Genomic DNA, 19,599 nt, shown 5'->3' on the forward strand with positions numbered 1-19,599 from the left:
TGCAATAGTTTGAAGCAGAATATTTTAGTTAGTTTCATGATATTTGGTGGAAATGTTAATATTGAAAGTATATAAAAACTTAGTCCCTCAAAGTAGTAGTTCTTAGCCTGTACTTGCTCAGTGCAGCTCTACATGAGTCAGCAATGTGCAAACCTTGTTATACATTCACTGTTGACAGCTTAAGGAAGGGTGTGATATTCCCACAGATTCATATACTTCCATCTGTGCCTTTAGAAATCTATTTATTTTTTTCCAGGAATAACTTTCCTAAGTTAGAAAAAAATACATGAGGATATAGGACAGTTTTTCTGTTTTGCGAGTGGAATAATACAGTAATATTTTGCTTTTATAATCTTATCTGATATATAGGTTGGTGTACAAAATACTCTGTTCCTTTAGCAGAAAGTACTGTTAATACAGATAATTTTCTGTTCTTCATCCATTCTGTCTTGCATGTCTTTAACCAATAGGTTGTTTGCTTAAAAAAGAGAAGGAAAAAACTTCTTTGCACTTTCTTCTAATCGTCCTCATCTCTCATTGCCTCCTTTCCTCTGCCTATGTTTTTACTCAGGTCACCTGAGGGCTTATTTCTAAAAGACTAAGGATTATACGTTTGAAATTTCAATAAGTAAAAGAAAATGTCCTATAGGAAGGTTACTGTCTCTATAGAGTTATGCTGCATCAGGAGTACAAAAGAGAATGGTTCCAATGCTATGAAATTTCAGGAACATATGTAAGACCTTATGGAACTGTAGGCACTTAGGAACTGTATGCATTCTAGAGTGGTAACTTTTTTGGTAACACATAACCCCGTATTTTGTGTCATTTTCTTAGGACAAAGCTGTATGTCATATCGTGCCATTAAGTTAAAGATAAGTTAAAGATAAGTGCATTGATAGCAGTGGCTAAAAGTTGATGGTACAGTAAGAGCCCTAATATTCAGCATTGTTTTAGTAGAGCTGTGAAGGTATTTTGAGAGACTCTGGACGGTTTGTATTTTATCAGATTGTTTTGCTGGGTCTTGAATTAGGAGTGATGTTTATAACTTGAGACAACAGTTGGAACATTAAAAAAATGTAGATGGAATTTATTACTTAAATATGCAGGCATAAATGCTGTGTTGTGAACAGACAGTTCAAAAGCAGTGTTTTCATACTCTCTCTTCTTCTTCTCTGCTCTTTTTGAAATTAGGTTGCAGATTTGCAAGCCGCACTACGAAACTTAGAGCCCGGATGTGCTATTCAGATGCCTGTGACAAAAGGTACAGTATTTCCATCACCAAGCTCAGACTGGTTATGGGTTTTTTGTTGAGATGCATTTCAAAATGTCGTGTAACAGTAACTCAAATACTTGCACAGTGTACATTTGCTCAGCTATCCTGGTGACAGCAGCAATTCTATTATTACAATATCTATTCTAAAATGTACCCTCAAAGGACAGTGAGACTGTGGATGGCAATATGGAATGCGTGAGTAACTATGGAAGGACCTTGTCCTGTAAATCTATTTTGTGTCCATTTTTGTTATTTTATGTGCTTTTTATTTAATGTGAGTGTTCTTTTTCAGCTCAGTCTTAAGCAGCTACATATGGTGGTCCAGAAACATTTTGAAAATACTGGTGTTAGGAAAACCAGGCTCTTATTTTAACACATCTAATTTTTACAGGAGGTTGTGAGAGTTATACAGTACCTGCTGGAATATTTTTATCTGTATGGTGCTGTGCTGCTTCCCTGGATTTTAAATAAATGCATAATTATAAAGTTATTTTTCTAACTCCATCAGAAAAAAAACAACAAAGCACCTCTGGTTTCCTAAGTAAATGAAGCCCAAGCTAGCACATTCTTTGTGAGCATCACTTCCAATAATAATTTTGAATCCATTTTCCAATTGCAGCAATATTTGACAATGAGATAAATAGCAAAAGAAACCAGGTTTCTAAAAGATTCCTGAAAATAGATGAGATGATGCAAAAGGGAAACGGTGAGCTCTGATATCTTTGACCAAGACAGTAGTCACATGAGAAGGGAATGTTGTACCTGCCTTAGTCATGAGCAGATCTGCAACCAGAGATTGCAGTTTATTTGACATTAGAGAACACCGAATTTCTCAGCCACATGGGTGGTAGCAAATATTATACAACTTCCAGGTGATGCATTTGTACAATTAGGACTTTTTTTTTTTTTTAATATGTTTCTTTTGTGATCCCCCTCTGTCTCCAGGGTGTTGGAGGCCTAACCTTCCTTTTGCACTGGTAGTATACCCCAGGTAAAAGGCCACTGAGTTTCTCCAGCCTTTGACAATCAAGCTTCATTGGTTTCCATGTCATGGACTTAATTCCATCGTATAAATTCCTGTAGAAAAGGCAAGACTGAGAAGGGTAGTAGCTACATAAATGTTTTTAGTTTCTTTTTGGATTTGTTGTTGAGTGAAGAGACTTCCAAGCATTTCCTTTTCTATTAAGATGGCTTATTTACTGTTAATGCAGACATTTCAAGTGCTGTCCAGATCTTTGCTACTGCCCACCTATTATGAGCATAGCACATTCAGTTGAATTTTGTCCTTCAAATTCCATCTGATTTAGATTGAAGCAGTTGTCTCCTAAATTGCCATGAACTGTTATAAAGCACTGGACTGAGATCTGATGATCTAAAGATGCCCTCATTCTAGCTCAGGTCTTGGTTTTCTTCAGCAGTGGGAGGCTTACGTAGCTGAGGAGTCCCTTGGAACACACTCTACTTGTTTTCTAAACATGAAGCATAGCTGCTTTCATTTCTGGGAGAACTTGGAAGGGTTCTTATCCAGTCTATAAACCCAGTCTTACCCAGTATAAACTAAGCTATGATTTTATTTCTGTCGCCAGCAAATGGCGACTAAATAATAACTTCTGAAAATATAGACTTGAGATGTGTTAATGCAGTGAAATACTGATGTACTGGCAGGAAGGCTCTTTAGTGTTCACAGTATCTTTCTGGTTTTGGATTCTGATGGCTTTTTTTGTATGAACCTCTTCAGCAAGGCATTTTTCAGGCCCCCAAAATACGTTTCTGTGGCTGTATATACTGGATATATTCTGCTATAGTCTTGAAATCTTGTTACAACTAAAGTATAAACCTCTGCTCCTCTTATGAGCACAGGGCTCATTTTCATTTCACTTCAGATAGGGAGGTAGAGAACAGGGGTTTTTGTTTTGTGTTTGTTTAGAGCAAATAGCATTCAACTTTTCATCATACTCTGGCTTGAGGTTATATAGTGCGGTTTCTTCCCCCATGCTAATGTTTCACAGAATAGATGCCCCATCTCTCTCTTTTTCATATTACAAATATTCAAGTTTGTTGGTTGAGTGATTCTAAAAACTATTCTCTGTCTTCACAGTACTTGTTTATTCTCCAGAAATCTTGAGAGCACTTTATAATACCAAAAAGTGACAGGTAGGGGAGCGCTTCATAAATAATAACATATATAAAAAAGTCACTTAGTCTCCAACACAAATTAAGCTCATCAGCTTGCATGTACAAGCCTTAATTTGCTGCATACCTTATGTATCATGAATTAAGGGATATTTTGGTTAATTTCTTTCTAGTGCTTCATTCTGTAATACTACATAATTTTTATTGCCCTCTGTAAGTCATGCTCATGTTTCAGTGGGTGATACTGTCTCTTATTCAGTTACTTTCTGCTGCCTCTTGAAAGTTGACTCTTGAACTCTTATTAATGCAGTCTTCAGAAGCAAGCAGTGCATAGACACTGGAGAAATGTTTCTGCATTTTTCTCTAAAGCTTTTAGTTTTGAAGGAACTAGTACTGTTGGACTTGCAAATCTCTGTTGCAAGGAGACCCACAGCTCTGTTTTATTCAGTTGCCATCTCTTCAGGGCTGACTTTAATGCATTAATACAGTGGTACATTTTAGTTAGAAGATAATGAACAATCAGACTGGCAAGTTACCAACTGTCAAGGCAGGATGCCTTTTCTGGCCAGCTGTCTGCTTTCACTGCAGTGCAGACCATGGAGGAATGAGAATGGCTCTGTCTGGCAGCTGGAGAATGCCTGTCACTGTTCCTGATGTTGCTTCTGTCCCACAGTCTGACTTGACTGCAGAACACCTGGAGAGCTGGCTTTGGCTAGAGGACACTAAGAGTGGCTTTTAGATTTGGATTTGCTGAATTGTTTGAGGTTTCGAATAGTGGCAAGTAGGTCTTGCCCATCCAGTCTTTTGAATCTGGTTTTTGCTTGGGTGTTTTTTGTTGTTTTGAGTCATATGTTTTGAGTGCATATTGAAGAACAAAGAGAAGCTTCACAGTATTTACAATGAGTTTGCATTGTAAATTTGTATCTGATTACTAGGTAGAAAAAATAATAGTAGTTAATGTTAATTTTTGGACAACAATTCAGTATTTACTACCTAGGCATTTGACTTAGCAGCTTTCAGCCTGGTGCATTTCAAACAATTGAAGAGAGACAGCATTCACAGCACAGAGTGTGTAATTTATTTCCCAGGGTTTCTTTGCTGTTCCTTAGAGAAAGCTTTTCTTTAGGGGTATTAAAATTTTTCAGAACTTGAAGTTTTTATTTCCTACTTACTTACCTTGATGTTTAAAGTTGATATGAATGATGCGTAATAGTTGGTCTGCTTATATGATCTTAAGGTCTTTTCCAACCCTAACTATTCTATGATTCTATGAAACGTGATCTTGTATAGGAACAGGGCTTTAGAACAGGTCTCCAAATAACCCTGATGAAAAGCAGTGCGACCCATTGTGTTCAGTGACAGACAAAATAATGAAATGGGTTGCCCAGGGAAGTTGTGAATGCTCCATCCCTGGTGGTTGTTCAAGTCCAGGTTGGACAGAGCCTCGGGTGACATGGTTTAGTGTGAGGTGTCCCTGCCCATGGCAGGGGTGTTGGAACTAGATGATCTTAAGGTCCTTTCCAACCCTAACTATTCTATGATTCTGTGATTCTATGAATTAGTTAACAGTTTTGATTACGACTTGGTCATCTTATAGACTGTTTCTCTGTCCCTGCTGCACTCACTCAGAATCCATCTCTGAAAGAACAGTTGTGTTTTGAGTTCAGATTATTTTTAAAAATGATTGGATGCCGTGTTTAAGGTGATTTCCATTAAGAACTGGTTTTGGTTTAGTGTGGTTCTCCTTGATGTGGTAGCAAGATCATACATAGAGGGATCTAATTATGAAAGAGAAATAACTGATTTTTATTTAGGTTATTGGTGTATATTAACAGAACCCTAGTGCCCTTACTCATGGATCAAGACACAGTGTTAAGTGGGCCTCTGAAAAAAGACCTATTTTGTCTAATGAAAGAATTAAGCAGTGTTGATTGTGACTTGCTCACCTGAGTGGACATTGCTATAACAGTCTGTGGAGCAGAGTTACGTAGTCTTGGCATAGTTATATGGATGGAACTGTAACCTGAGTATCTTTTCAAAGTGGTGTTTCTTTTAGAATTTGGCATGTCTAGCTAATATTAAGTAAAGAGAGATCTTTCAGAAGACTAAGTAAAAAATGCATTCTGATGATAGGCTTGTTGTTATTTTGTAGTAGGCCATGAATGTTCAGGGAAGAAGTGGCTGGAAGGTCCCACCCAGAAAGCTCTTCAGAAAGCCAGGCAGCAAAAAATCCTTGATGCTGAAAGCTTTTCATCTGATCCCGTCAAAGATAAAGAGAAGACAAGCAAGAGAGAGCCAAAGGTATGCAACATTCTTTCTAGTTGCTCACTATATTAATTCAAAGTACACTTAAAATTTTACAAAGCTGTGGTGAAAGACATTTGTCCAACATGACTAAATGAAATCCTACTTAGTAAAAGTAAATAGGACAGGTAAGTAACAAGTTACTTATTTTTAGTATGGGTTTCTATTGCAGTTATTTTTTCAGGGAATAATAGGAGTGCTGATGAGTTGAAGCTAGTAAGCTACTTTTTGAGAGTCATCTGTAATCATCCTGCAGAGGAAGAGCATTGGCTATAAATGCTTGTTGCTCTGTTGTGTTTCTATTATAGCTGGAGAAATCCTGCCCTATTCTATAGTGCTTGCAAACTTTTCAAGCATTTCAGCCTGTTTCAGCTGGGTCTCAAAGGTATAACATCTGGGAGACAAAGGGCAAAATGTTGGTGTTTTCATAAGTCAATGAAAGTTCCTATACATAGAATCACAGAATAGTTAGGGTTGGAAAGGACCTGAAGACCATCAAGTTCCAACCCCCATGCCATGGGCAGGGACACCTCACACTAAACCATATCGCCCAAGGCTTCATCCAACCTGGCCTTGAACACTGCCAGGGATGGAGCATTGACAACCTCCCTTGGCAACCTATTCCAGTGCCTCACCACCCTAACAGGAAAATAATTATATCCAATATATCCTCCTTATATCCAATCTAAACTTCCCCTGTTTAAGTTTTAACCCGTTACCCCTTGTCCTATCACTACAGTCCCTAATGAAGAGTCCCTCCCCAGCATCCCTATAGGCCCCCTTCAGATACTGGAAGGCTGCTATGAGGTCTCCATGCAGCCTTCTCTTCTCCAGCCTGAATAGCACCAACTTTCTCAGCCCGTCTTCATACAGGAGGTGCTCCAGTCCCCTGATCATCCTTGTGGCCCTTCTCTGGACTTGTTCCAACAGTTCCATGTCCTTTTTATGTTGAGGACACCAGAACTGCACACAATACTCCAAGTGAGGTCTCACAAGAGCAGAGTAGAGGGGCAGGATCACCTCCTTCGACCTGCTGGTCATGCTCCTTTTGATGCAGCCCAGGATATGGCTGGCTGTCTGGGCTGCGAGCGCACACTGAAGCCGGTTCATGTTCATTTTCTCATCGACCAGCACCCCCAAGTCCTTCTCCGCAGGCCTGCTCTGAATCACTTCTCTGCCCAACCTGTAGTTGTGCCTGGGATTGCTGTGACCCAGGTGTAGGACCTTGCCCTTGGCATGGTTAAACTTCATGAGGTTGGCATCAGCCCACCTCACAAGCGTGTCAACCTCCCTCTGGATGGCATTCCTTCCCTCCAGGGTATCAACTGAGCCACACAGCTTGGTGTCATCGGCAAACTTGCTGAGGGCGCACTCAATCCCACTGTCCATGTCACTGACAAAGCTGTTGAACAAGATCGGTCCCAACACCGATCCCTGAGGGATGCCATTCGTTACTGGTCTCCAGCCGGACATTGAGCCATTGACCACAACTCTTTGCATGCGGCTATCCAGGCAGTTCTTTATCCACCGAGTGGTCCATCCATCAAATTGATGTCTCTCCAATTTAGAGACAAGGATGTCGTGTGGGACAGTGTCGAACGCTTTACACAAGTCCAGGTAGATGACATCAACTGCTCTACCCCTGCCCATCACTTCCGTAGCCCCATCATAGAAGGCCACCAAATTGGTCAGGCAGGATTTCCCCTTAGTGAAGCCATGCTGGCTGTCACCAAGCACCTTGTTGATTTTCATGTGCCTTAGCATGCCTTCCAGGAGAATCTGCTCCAAGATTTTGCCAGGCACAGAGGTGAGACTGACTGGTCTGTAATTCCCCGGGTCATCCATTTTCCCCTTCTTGAAAATGGGGGTTATATTTCCCTTTTTTCAGTCATCGGGAACTTCACCTGACTGCCATGATTTCTCAAATATGATGGCCAGCAGCTTCACAACTTCATTCCCCAGCTCCTTCAGGACCCGCGGATGGATTTTGTCAGGTCCCAGGGACTTGTGCACATTCAGATTTTTAAGATGGTCTCGAAACTGATCCTCTCCTACAGTGGGCCCAAGGTCTTCATTCTCACAGTCCCTGCATCTGCCTTCCAAGGCTTGGGTGGTTTGGTCAGAGCCTTTGCCAGTGAAGACCGAGGCAAAGAAGTCATTCAGAACCTCAGCCTTCTCCAAATCCTGTGTAGCCAGTTCCTCCGAGAGCTTCCTGAGGGGGCCTACATTCTCCCTAGTCTGTTTTTTATTTGCTATGTACTTGTAGAATCCCTTCCTGTTATCCTTAATATCCCTAGGCAAGTTTATTTCTAACTGGGCCTTAGCTTTCCTAACCTGGTCCCTAGCTTCCCGGACAACATCCCTGTATTCTTCCCAGGCCGCCTGTCCTTGCTTCCACCTTTTATAAGCCTCTTTTTTCAATTGAATTTTCCTCAGGAGCCCCTTATCCATCCAGGGAGATCTCCTGGCCCTCCTGCTGCACTTCCTTCTGGTTGGGATGCAACACTCCTGAGCTTGTACCAGTTGATCCTCGAATATCAACAGTCTTGGCCCCCCCTGCCCTCTAGGGCTATATCTCATGGAACCTTACTAGGCAGGTTCCTGAAGAGACCAAAGTCTGCTCTCCTGAAGTCCAGGGCAGTGAGCTTGCTGCACTTTCTTCTCACTGTCCTGAGGATCTCAAATTTGACCATCTCATGATCGCTGCATCCAAGGCTGCCCTGGAGCGTCACATGTCCAACGATCCCTTCCCTGTTGGTGAGCACGAGGTCAAGCACGGCACCTCTCCTTGTCAGATCCTCTGTTACTTGCAGAAGGAAGTTGTCTTCCACACAATGGAGGAACCTCCTGGATTGCTTGTGCTGGGCCATACCGTCCTTCCAACAGATATCAGGGTGGTTGAAGTTTCCCATGAGGACAAGGGCCTGTGAGCGTGAGGCTTTTCCTATCTGTCTATGGAGTGCTTCATCCGCAGGTTCTCCTTGATCAGGCGGTCTGTAACAGATCCCCACAGTAATGTCTCCCATCACTGTTCTCCCTTTAACCCTGACCCACATACTCCTTGTTAACTGCTCACCTGTCCCCAGAGTTCCATACTCTCCAGCCTATCCCTAACATAAAGGGCAACTCCCCCTCCCCACCTGCCAGGCCTGTCTTTTCTAAAGAGCCTGTAACCTTCCATTCCAACACTCCAGTCATAGGAGCCATCCCACCATGTTTCTGTGGTGCCTATTATATCATACCCCTGTAGACGTGCACACATCTCTCGTTTGTTCCCTATGCTACGGGCATTTGTATAGAGGCATCTGAGCTGAGCTCCAAATGAAGCTGGCTCATTGGCTGGAGCAGCTGGGATATCTCTACATTGCTCCAAGCATTTATTATAGGTGCTGGCAACTGACGGGTTGTGTTGGGATGGAATGATGCCCCTCCTCCCCCAACACATCTAGTTTAAAGCCTCCTTGACCAGTCTGGCAAGCCTCCTACCAAAACTGCTCTTTCCCTTCTTTATCAGACCAGCTCCACCAGCCCCCACTAGACCTGGCCTACAAACTTGGGTCCTGTGTTCAAGACACCCAAACCCCTGACTATGACACCACTCTTTTAACCATTTATTAACCTGGCCAATCCTCCTAGCCTTTTTAAGGTCCTCCCCTGTATCCTGGAGAATTGACGAAAAGACTATCTGAGCTCCAGAGCCCCTAACCACCTCCCCCAGGGCTCTGTAGTCCTTCTTTATGTTCTCCAGGCTGCTGCTATCTATATCCCTAGCACCCACATGGATCACCAGGAGTGGGAAATAGTCCATGGGACTTACTAGAGCAGGCAGCCTCTCTGCCACATCTCTGATCCGTGCCCCTGGTAGGCAACACACCTCCCTTGAGACCGGGTCAGGCCGACAGATGAGTGCTTCTGTCCCTTTCAAAGTAGAGTTCCCTGCTGCTACGACCCACCGCTTTTTCCTGGCAGCACTGGTAGAGATCTTCTTCACCAGTGCATCAGCCGGCTGTTTCTGACTCGAGTGCGTTTCCTCATTAGCCCCCTGCAGGACAGCAAAGCGGTTCTGCGTGGGGACAACAGATTTAGGAGGACGCCCCTTGCTTTTGATTGTCCTATTCCTCCATTTTTTTTTTTTTTTTTTTTGTGTGTGTCACTAATTCCCATCTTCCCAGGTTAACGGCCTCCTTCTTTCCTCCATGAGCTAGATGGGAAGCTTGAGGCTCCTGCACAGTTTGGGCCAGGAGCAAGCATTCCTGCTTTCAGCTTCCCTGACATCTTGCAGTCTATTAATAGCATCCCGCAGCTCAGCCACATGCTGCAGGAGGACCTCCACCAAGGAGCACCGAGTGCAGCCCTGCCCATTGTGCACCCTCCCTTCACCAGACCAGTGCAGGCACCCTCTACACCCCGAGCTCTGCACTGCAGCCTCCCCTCTCATCGGCTCTGTCTGGGTGCCTACGCTGGCCACCGCCGGGGCAGCCAGAGCAGAGCTCCCGGACCGGGCCCTCATCATACGACGGGTGCTCACCATCCTGCTCGCCTGCCTGCGCGAACTCTCTTGGCCGCGCTCCTGGTCGCTCCCACTCCCTGGGGCAGGATTTTAACCAATCAGGGCTGGTGCCGCTCCGCCCCGTGTGAATCAGCTGCTTGCTCTCGTCAGCTGAGCTGCCGGCTCCTGGGGAGGTCCTGTCGAGGACTTGAGGCTCCCTCTGTGGTTCTTGTTGCTCTGAGTTGGGGTTCCTGGACCCTGATCTCCCCCCGGCTCCGGTGTTGAAGGCGTCCTCTCTCGAGCTACTCACCTCAGCGATGTTCCCGTTTTGAAGTTGTGTAAATAAAAAGTATTTCCTGATTGGAATTTATTACTTTTGAAAGGAATTTGTTTACTTTATTTCACTTGGTTTATTTATTGAAGTTGCATTTTGGGATTATCTGACTGCTTTTTATATTTCCAAATCAAGGTAAACATTTTAATACTTAAAACTTCTTAAGCTCTTTAAACTCTTACACTGGCCTAAATTTGTTTGAGAATCACAATTAGAGTTTGAATTGTGTTTACAGTGATGTAGTTGTAATCAACTTTAGTCTTTCCTTTCCTTTTTTCCACAAGAAAATCTCCATGGTGGGGTTTTTCTGTATCTTCTATCTAGTTTTGCAAGGGCATTTCTTCTGACACTGGCAATGCACCTCTTCTCTGACAAACATACCACTTTCTGTTCTCATCTCATCCAAATATAATAATAAAAAAAAAAAAGAAATTCATTGCTGTCTGAAACATATCTCGCCACATACTGGAAATAATTATCTGTATGGTCTCCCAACCTGTTAGTATCTGAGTATTACTGAGGCACCTGCCAGTCAGTCTGTCTCCACTTCCCTGTTTTTCATTCAGTGTATAGAAGCTTCCAACTTTGACTCTTGGATGTATCTCTTCTTTTCATTTTGACCTGTGAACAGATGAATATTTATTGGCTTATGAAATCTTATTTTTCTTATTTTTTTGTTCCTGCTTCTACTGAAGTCATCAGGATTTTCATCGTGAACTTCAGTGGAGTTGTGCTTCACCCCCCAGAATGTATAAATTCTGCACAGGTAGTATGCCTGTCTGGCTCTTGTTCTTTGAAATTCATGAGCCCTGTTAGTTGACTGGTTCTGGCAAGCATCTGTGTTTCTGCTGGTCTTATGTTTCCCAAATGAGTCCTACCAGAGGCACTGATGTCTTTATTTAATCAATGGATTAGAAAATTGGAGTAGCTCCAGAAATAAGACATCAGAAAATATGGGCATCTTTGAATATACTAGATTTTACCATGGCTAAGAAGTAATTTTGAAACTTCAGGTATGAGACTAACGTAATTTCAACAATGGACCAGTATCTTTTTTTCACTTCACATCTGTCCTGCCCCTAACAAAGGATACTACCTTAGGTATGCATATGAATTGTCTTATTTCTTAGGCTGTTAGAAATAAACAGCAGAGGAAATAATGAGTCTGTAGAGGGTGAAGGTGTGAGTTAAAATTGTGTTTAAAACAAAGATACTCACAGAATTCTGTTCTTTAACTTAGGTTTATTGAACTACAGTTCAAATCTAAGTTATTTTATTAAAAAAAGTGTGTTCTTACTCAACAGTTTAGTTGTCTGAATATTTTTTCCAGTCAAAAGTATAAGATATAAATGAATGCCTTGCCTTCTTTAGATCATTTTATGTGATACTTGAAATCAAACTTGTGTGATCTTTTATATTTTTTTCATGTATTATGTGACTTACAGACTTTCTTAGAATGCTTCAACATGGCAATGTCTTTATTCAAGAGTGTACTATAAATGATAGTATTGCTCTCATTTACAGTAGTGAAAATAACATTTTGAATGTTTTGGGGTGTCTGTGTAAAAGTGATTTACGCATATTCAGATTAAAATTACACTTAAATTCTTTTTATACCACAAAGTAAATAAGACTCGGAACATCAATTTGTCAGTTCCATGGAGTTCAGGTGAGGAATATATAAAAGAAATATGTGTAATGAAAAATTCTGTGTTCAAACAGTGCATTTATGATAAATGGGAGATCTAGGTAAAATTCACTGTCAAGGATTGTGTTTGGCTCTTCAGTAAATGTAAGAGAACATTTAAAGCTTACAGAATTTCTGGGTGGACAGTTTATCCAATTTTAAAGTTTAAGCATTTTGATTACATCACATTCAGTAAAAAGCAAATATGTTGTCATGAAATTGTATACGTGAGACAAAACAATAAATGTTTGTGTTTACTGTTGCATAGGAGTGAACTATGGTGATGAATATAATTTAAAGTCTTTTCAGTGTCTTGTAGATAAATAGTGATCTAACAAATGCTTGTACTTACTTTTAAGTAGACACAAATATGACTCATAGCTGAGTTAGAACATTTACTTCAAGGACAGACATATATTGAGTTATTGTTATTATAGTAGCTTGTAAAAACTGACATATAATTTAAAACCTAAGCTCCTTTTGATATGAAGTTTATCACTGAAACTGTAAAAGAGCAACTGTGATTTTTTTTCTGAGAATGTATTCTCCTGACTTTAAAATCTTTGTTACAAGATTCAATTAAATTCTACAGTAACAGGTAAGTTGGCTAAATTGTTTACATATCTAGCCCTTAATAAGGCAGCACAAATAGCATAAATATTCTTAGATTAAGAATATACATAGAATACTGCTTTAAACATTTGCATCAAAATCGTACATATCATTAAAATTGTAGAGAATCTTCGATAATGTGAATTTTATTATTCTGATGAAATGAACTTTTTCTGTTTTGTATTTTAAAAGCCAGTTTGGATGGGGCTTGGAGCACCCTGCTCCAAGTGGAAGGTGTCCCTGCCTGTGGCAGGGGGTTGGAACTGGAGGAGCTTTAAGGTCCCTTCCAACCCAAACCAGCCTGATTCTGTGATTTTTGTTCTTTTGGGTTCCTCACAGAGTACATTCTATTTTTGCATTCACTAGTTAGCAGGGCAATTGCAGTTTCTTCATGTTTAGTAAATTCTATTTCCATATACAATGTATTGCAATGCAGTTTAATTTTCTGCAGTTTTATTTTGGGTAAGACTTTATCAAAAGGTGCTTTGGATATTTCTCTTGCGAAGGCATTACCTGTTCTGTGGAACAGGTTTTGAAATTATGGCTAGTGGAATAATAAAAAAATAGAAAGTAAAATCCAGTGATCATACAAGCATAGCTTTTGTAATTAATAGGATTGTAGGTTGAAGTGTAACATATATACATTCATAAACCCCAAGTTTCTCCTGAGTTCCATGAACGAAAGTGTACAAAGTTTAGAAGAAATACTGTTTCTGTGCTCTCAAATGGAAGGGAAGCTAAACCCAAACGATTACTTAATCAGATTATTGAGTTTGAATATAAATTCACACATACTGGTTCAGCAGTGGAAAGATGAGGTCCCAGAATAGTTAGGAAGGGCCATAAATGAAATAGGCAATCATTTTGTGTTTGTAGAAAGACTGCTAAGAAACACTGATTCAGTAGAGAGCAGGTGACCGACAGGTAATATTGGGAATACTTATTTCTGTGGTCCTTCACTAATATATAAATCTCCAGACAGATAGCAAAGAATATTAATACCAGTTACAAAAATATAAGACTGCAGTCTGGAGAAGGGAGAAGAAAATACAATGTCTGTATTTCAAATGAGATAAAACATAAAAGCTAAGAAATTATAGAGTGTAACTTAAATTCCCAAGGAAATTTGTAATGAGTAAGTGGAATTTTGCTGACTATCTGGAAGAAACCAGGAAAACTAGTACCATGAAATGGATTTTCTAGGAAAAACTGTTTCAGTCCAGTCTGAATTGCATCCATAACAGGTTAAGATTTCTCCTGGATAGAAGTCATGTTGTAACTTTATCTTAGAGATGAGGTTGTATGTTTTCAGAAGGGCTTTGGACACTGTTTCACAGATCATTTCTGTTAGCAGCTGTGGAAATGTGACCTGACAGAAACTTTCCTATATGAATGGAAACCAAATTGGAAACATGCAGATAATATTGCATAGATTCTTGCTAGGCTATGTTGTCATTAATTGTTCAGAAAATGGAGGAGAAAATATGCTGACTACACTTGCAGCCCAAGTAAACTGTGTTTGGTGGGGGTGGAACAGTAATTGAGGAAAGGAGTACAACTTCAAACGACCTATTGGAGAATGGATCTAAAGAAATAATATGCAATATAAGAAAAAGTATAAAGCTCTACCTTTAAAAAACGTCAAATATACAAATACAGGACAAGAAGATAAAGGGTTGGCCTAATAGCTTTTATTTAAAGTAGGTTCTAGGTTTTGTTGTATAAAACAAGCTTAATGTGAGTCAACAATAACAACATTGCAGCATAGCTGAACACTGGCACAGGTTAAGTTATATGTGTCGTTGTTCTGTACATCTGTGTTGTATGAACATAGATGTTTTATGCCTTTAAAAGGCTGGTTATCTATGACATAAAATACTATTTTGGAGAACAATCAGGAGGATATTGTGTTGTTATGATGTGGTGATGCTGTGATGACAAGAATCAGGTTGACACAATCAGAATTGCTACCAGTAAAATAGTACTGAATTTTACATTCGTAATTCCTGTTAATGGCAATCAGAAGTAGATCTTTAAAATCCAGGCGTATCGGTACCAGTATTGACTTTGTACCTTAGAGTTGTAATATTCAATTGCATAATTTCAAATCATGAAACTAATTTTAATTGCATGTATTAAGTTAAATTCCCACCATCAAGGAGTAGTAAATTAAAAGCTGGATGATCAGTATACCACTTTGAGACTGTAATTGAATTTAGCACTTGGAATTATTGATACCTTCATGCACTACAACAATTTCACTGTGACTCCTCACCTTGTTGACTTAACAGAGATCGTTGGTCTTGCTGTATCCTGTAGCAGACTAGATTAATGAAAAGAAGGGATTAAAAATACATTTGATGAGGTAGATGGGGTATTAGAAGTGACTGAAAAAGCTGCATGGACTAGTTCTGCACAGCATAGATATCTTTTTGAAGACAGAGCAGTGAATCCTCAGTGAATAGTTTATTATAGAGGACTATTCCTTCTGTGGAAAAACAGTCTGTTCCTCTTTATAAAGCCAAAGTATTTGTTTTCCATTCTATGTGGGTGCAGAGCATCTTAAATCTACTAATTGTTCTATGGCCACTGTTGTGCAAGCTCAAGGAGTCATTGTGTGTTTCTCAGCTCTTAGTCCTAAGATTCCAAGCTCTGTTATCTAAGCAGCTGTACAACGATTTGGGCATTTCTCTCTAGTGTACAGATTCTTACAGTCCCCACATTGGGGTGTCATGTTTATTCTTTACAGCATCATCCACAATCAGCTTTTTACTATGAGGATCGTGAGGCCCTGGTACCAGCTGCCTAAGGGGAGATGTTTGGCTGGGAGCTGGGAGTGGGGCAAAGCACTGGCTCTGCTGGACATCTGCAGGACCTTCTGCCTGGCCTGTGTTGTCCGTCAACCTTCTTCCTGGAGGAAAAAAAACCTGACACAGGGTGCCCAGAGAAGCTGTGGCTGCCCCATCCCTGGCAGTGTTCAAGGCCAGGTTGGACACAGGGGCTTGGAGCAAGCTGCTCTAGTGGGAGGTGTCCTTGCCTGTGGCAGGGGGTTGGAATTGGATAAGCTTTAAGAGCCCTTCCAACCCAAACCAGTCCGTGATTTTTACAAACACCATACTGCAGTGAATCCAGGAATAACTTGTACAGGATGTGGAATATTCCTCTTGCTTTGTTCAGTTGGCATTTAGCTCTGTCTGCGGTATTGTTGTAGGTTTGATCACAGCTGCTCAGGAGACAGGTGGAGCATCTACAATAGAGAATGATTAGAAGTCAGTGAAACATAACTGTCTGTCTCTGGTTTCAGCTGGAATATATTTAATAGTGTTTCTTGGACACTGTCAAGGAAAAGGTGAAAAGTCAAATTACATAGTCAACAGAAAAGAACACTAAGGGGAGACAGGATACATCCTTAAAATATAAAATAATTCTGCTGGAAGAAACCCCACAATAAAACACAAACAAATATCCAAACAACCAAAACTGAAAAACAACAAAACCATCTGTTAGAACATGAAGTAATATTGTAGATACCCAATAAGACTAATTTAGATTACATATTAAACAATGTATGGAAGTAAATAGAGTGAAGCACTGGAATAGATTGTCTAGGGAGTTTGTGTTACCGGAATAGAATTTCTCTGAAGGAAAAACATAGGTATAGTGTCAATATGGGAAAGGGGATGTACTAATTGACCAGCAGAAGACTTTTTCAGCTATCTAGCTGTCATTATTAGGTTGATTTTCCCTGCAAAAATTGTACTTAAGGGTAGAAGCTTTCTGCCTTGTGCTAAAATAGCAGGCCACTTGTAACTTTCTATTAAGGAATAATATCATTTTATAATTCCCACCATCCTGACTTGATGGCCTGGGGAAGGGGAAGGATTTGCAATAGTGTCTGGGGGTGGGAAAGCATTCCAAAGATATGAAAGCCATCATATGTGTATTTGTGAAGTGGTGAGCATGACTGTAGTGCTAGAACAAGTACATCATGCTCTGCTGCTTGTTCAGTGGGACTGTCCCCACATACACAGTGGAAGCTGGTGTTATTGTGGTACTAGTGGATGTAAAGTATCAAAGAATATGTATGTTTAGAATATGATGACTCTTTACTTATGGAATTAATGTTCTGTGACTGAAATGTTAGGAATATGGTCCAAGGCTAACTGGATGTAAGCTACAGAGTGTTTGCTAGTCGATTTGGATGGAATTTATTTTAAAAGGATTACATACTTTGTTAGGCAGTAGTTCGGCTTTTTAAAAAAACTTCTACAGTAGACTTGAAAATGGTAAAATGACAAAACTTCTTTCTAGATGAAATCCATGCTTTTCCTTTGTGTACAATATTGTGTATGTCAGGATGTGATGATTGCTTTAGTTCTAAGCTTTGCCTAAACATGTGTTTTTAAATATGACAGACCTACATGGAGAAAATAGGAAAATGGTTAAGAATGTCAGCCACAAATAAAACTGTAAAAAATAATCATACATCAGCAAGAAGTATTTATATAAGATATAATTTTCCATACATCATTGCAGCGTTGTTAAATCAAGACACCCAAAGCCATGCATTTCTAGAAATAGATTGTTTAATATCTAAAGCTGTTGGTACTTGATACAATTACCAAAGGGTTTCTTTGTGCTAAAGAGTGTTGCTTATTTTGAGTCATTATAGGCTGCTAAGAATAATAAAATAACAGGTCCCCAAGACTGAAACAAATTCACTTGGATTTGTTGGAAAGTAAAATGCATTTGATGCTAATTCTAATTGTAGATATGCTTTGCATATTTATATATTTTTCTGTAGTTGAGTGTAACTAGTGACAGATTTTGGAATAATAACCTGGCTTCTGCAAGACTGTGAACCTCACTCTTAATCATTTGCAAAAACTGCTGGTAGTAAAATGATTACTTCTTATATGCAAATGCTTCTATTTTCTGATAAAAAGGACCTACTGAAATGAATTTAAACCCCTTCAAATATGGCTGTGAAAATGTAAAAGAATAATTTATATAAAGATCAAAAAATACGAAGACTTTAAAATACTTGTTTATTTTTACTGATAGCTGTTGGCATTGCTGTCTTCCTCAGGACAGAAAGCCCTGTCAAATGGCGAGAGTTGGAGATGTTGTGCGTTAGGGTTTCTGTTATCTCACAGGAGTTCCTGCAATGCTTTCCATCATTCGTCTTGGGTTTTATGATTGGACTTGACTTTGCATGATTTGAAAGAGAGCTTGACAACAGAACAAGAGCCTCCATTCAAAGCACACAGCAGGTGGTGGAATGATGCCTGTGCAACTATCAGTAATGTCAGCATTGTTTGGCTTTTGAGGCTATAATTGAGTAATTTCATTAACTCTATAACAATGCTTTGTTTCCCCTTTAAGTGTCAAGACTTTCTCTTGGACAACAGTGGGGCATTTTGCAGGGGTGAAGGAGGAGAATGGTTTAGTTGTGCTTGTTCCTTCTCTAACAAATGTACAGTGCTTACAGCACACTTCTTGAAGTGTATGAGGTGAAAGGCCACTGCCTGGGATCCTGCCAGTATGAATTCTCTCTCACTGTGCAGTTCTGAAGAACTGAGTGTTTAACTTTTGCCGAGGTTTGTCTGTCTTCTTTTGAAGGAAAGAGCAAGCATTAAGTAAGTAGCATCAGAATGCACTGCACAAGGCAAGTAGCAGTGCTCTCTTGGTTAGGTACCTTGGTTACAGTGTTATTGATGTAAACTTCATTACACTTGAAAAGGTTGATTGTTTTTAAGAAAGTATTTTTGTTTGTGTGAGACAGAGAGAGGAAACATTAAAATTCCACAGAAGTCTATTTCCAATTCTTTTTTTAAAAGTCTTTCAATAATAAACATCTAAAATGCAAGAGGTGGGAAGACTTATGTTGTAATTTTGGAACCTATATATATAGTTCTAGTTTCAAATACAACAAAACAATAATCTCCATTGGTATTTGTGTTTATCAATAAAATAGATATAAGAGTATTAATTGTAATTGGTATGGAATTGTAAGTAAAAATATTCAGAATGGTAAATGTATTTGAACTGGGGGGACTAATCACCACTGTATTGTTAAATAAAGTCTTCCAGAAGAAACATTTGCAGTATAAAATCCAGCTGTTAACTTACATTGGTGTTCAGGTACGTGGTTGAAAGGGTAGTATGTGACCTACTGTATGCTGTACTCGCAGGAAAAAGAAGGTAGATGAAATGAGGCCAGAGTTAACAATACTAATTGTTTTTTTGTTTTTCCATTTTAATGTAGTTCAGCTTAAGTTAGTCATGGATAAAACTAGATCCCTTTTCAAATTACTGAAATGTGATTGAAATATGAAATAAGTACACAGACCCCTAAAATCTGGAAGGAAGGGCTCAGGTGCTCACCAACTGCAGTATTTATATTTTAAATTACCTATTCTATACTAAGTTACGAATTTTCGTGTTTCAGTCTTTCTTTCTAATATTTAAACAAAGCCTTTGCATATGTAAACATCACTTTAAGGAAAATGAAATTCGACATTAGCATTTAATTTTCATGGTAACAAATCTCTCTAACATACCATAAGTACTTTGTCAGGAGCATGCACTGCTCATCATGTCCAGGGTTGTTTGTCTTGCATATTGAAGCAGTGCTTCTGGGAGTTGAAAGTAGTCTTAATTGTTTTTCTTTGCATACAGTGAAATGAAATAAATGCTAAGGCTGTATTCCAGACAGTTTATGAATTAATAAGCAGACAGTTTCCTTCAGAAAATTTAATTATCTT

The 19,599-nt window shown here is 39.7% G+C and overlaps 1 protein-coding gene across 1 annotated transcript in view; it reads left to right on the top strand.

Moving 5' to 3' along the window:
• The window catches only part of SPAG16 (sperm associated antigen 16), a 324,063-nt gene that overhangs the window by 25,615 nt on the left and 278,849 nt on the right, over positions 1-19,599 (top strand). Inside the window, exons 8-9 of the mRNA XM_062603516.1 lie at positions 1,192-1,261; positions 5,559-5,707. Of these exons, the coding sequence (XP_062459500.1) occupies positions 1,192-1,261; positions 5,559-5,707 (219 nt within the window). The remainder of the gene's footprint in view (positions 1-1,191; positions 1,262-5,558; positions 5,708-19,599) is intronic.

Source organism: Pezoporus occidentalis, unplaced genomic scaffold (genome assembly GCF_034315485.1).
Source record: "Pezoporus occidentalis ecotype Australia unplaced genomic scaffold, CSIRO_AGI_Poc_V1 ctg118, whole genome shotgun sequence".
In the NCBI taxonomy this organism is placed as follows: domain Eukaryota; kingdom Metazoa; phylum Chordata; class Aves; order Psittaciformes; family Psittacidae; genus Pezoporus; species Pezoporus occidentalis.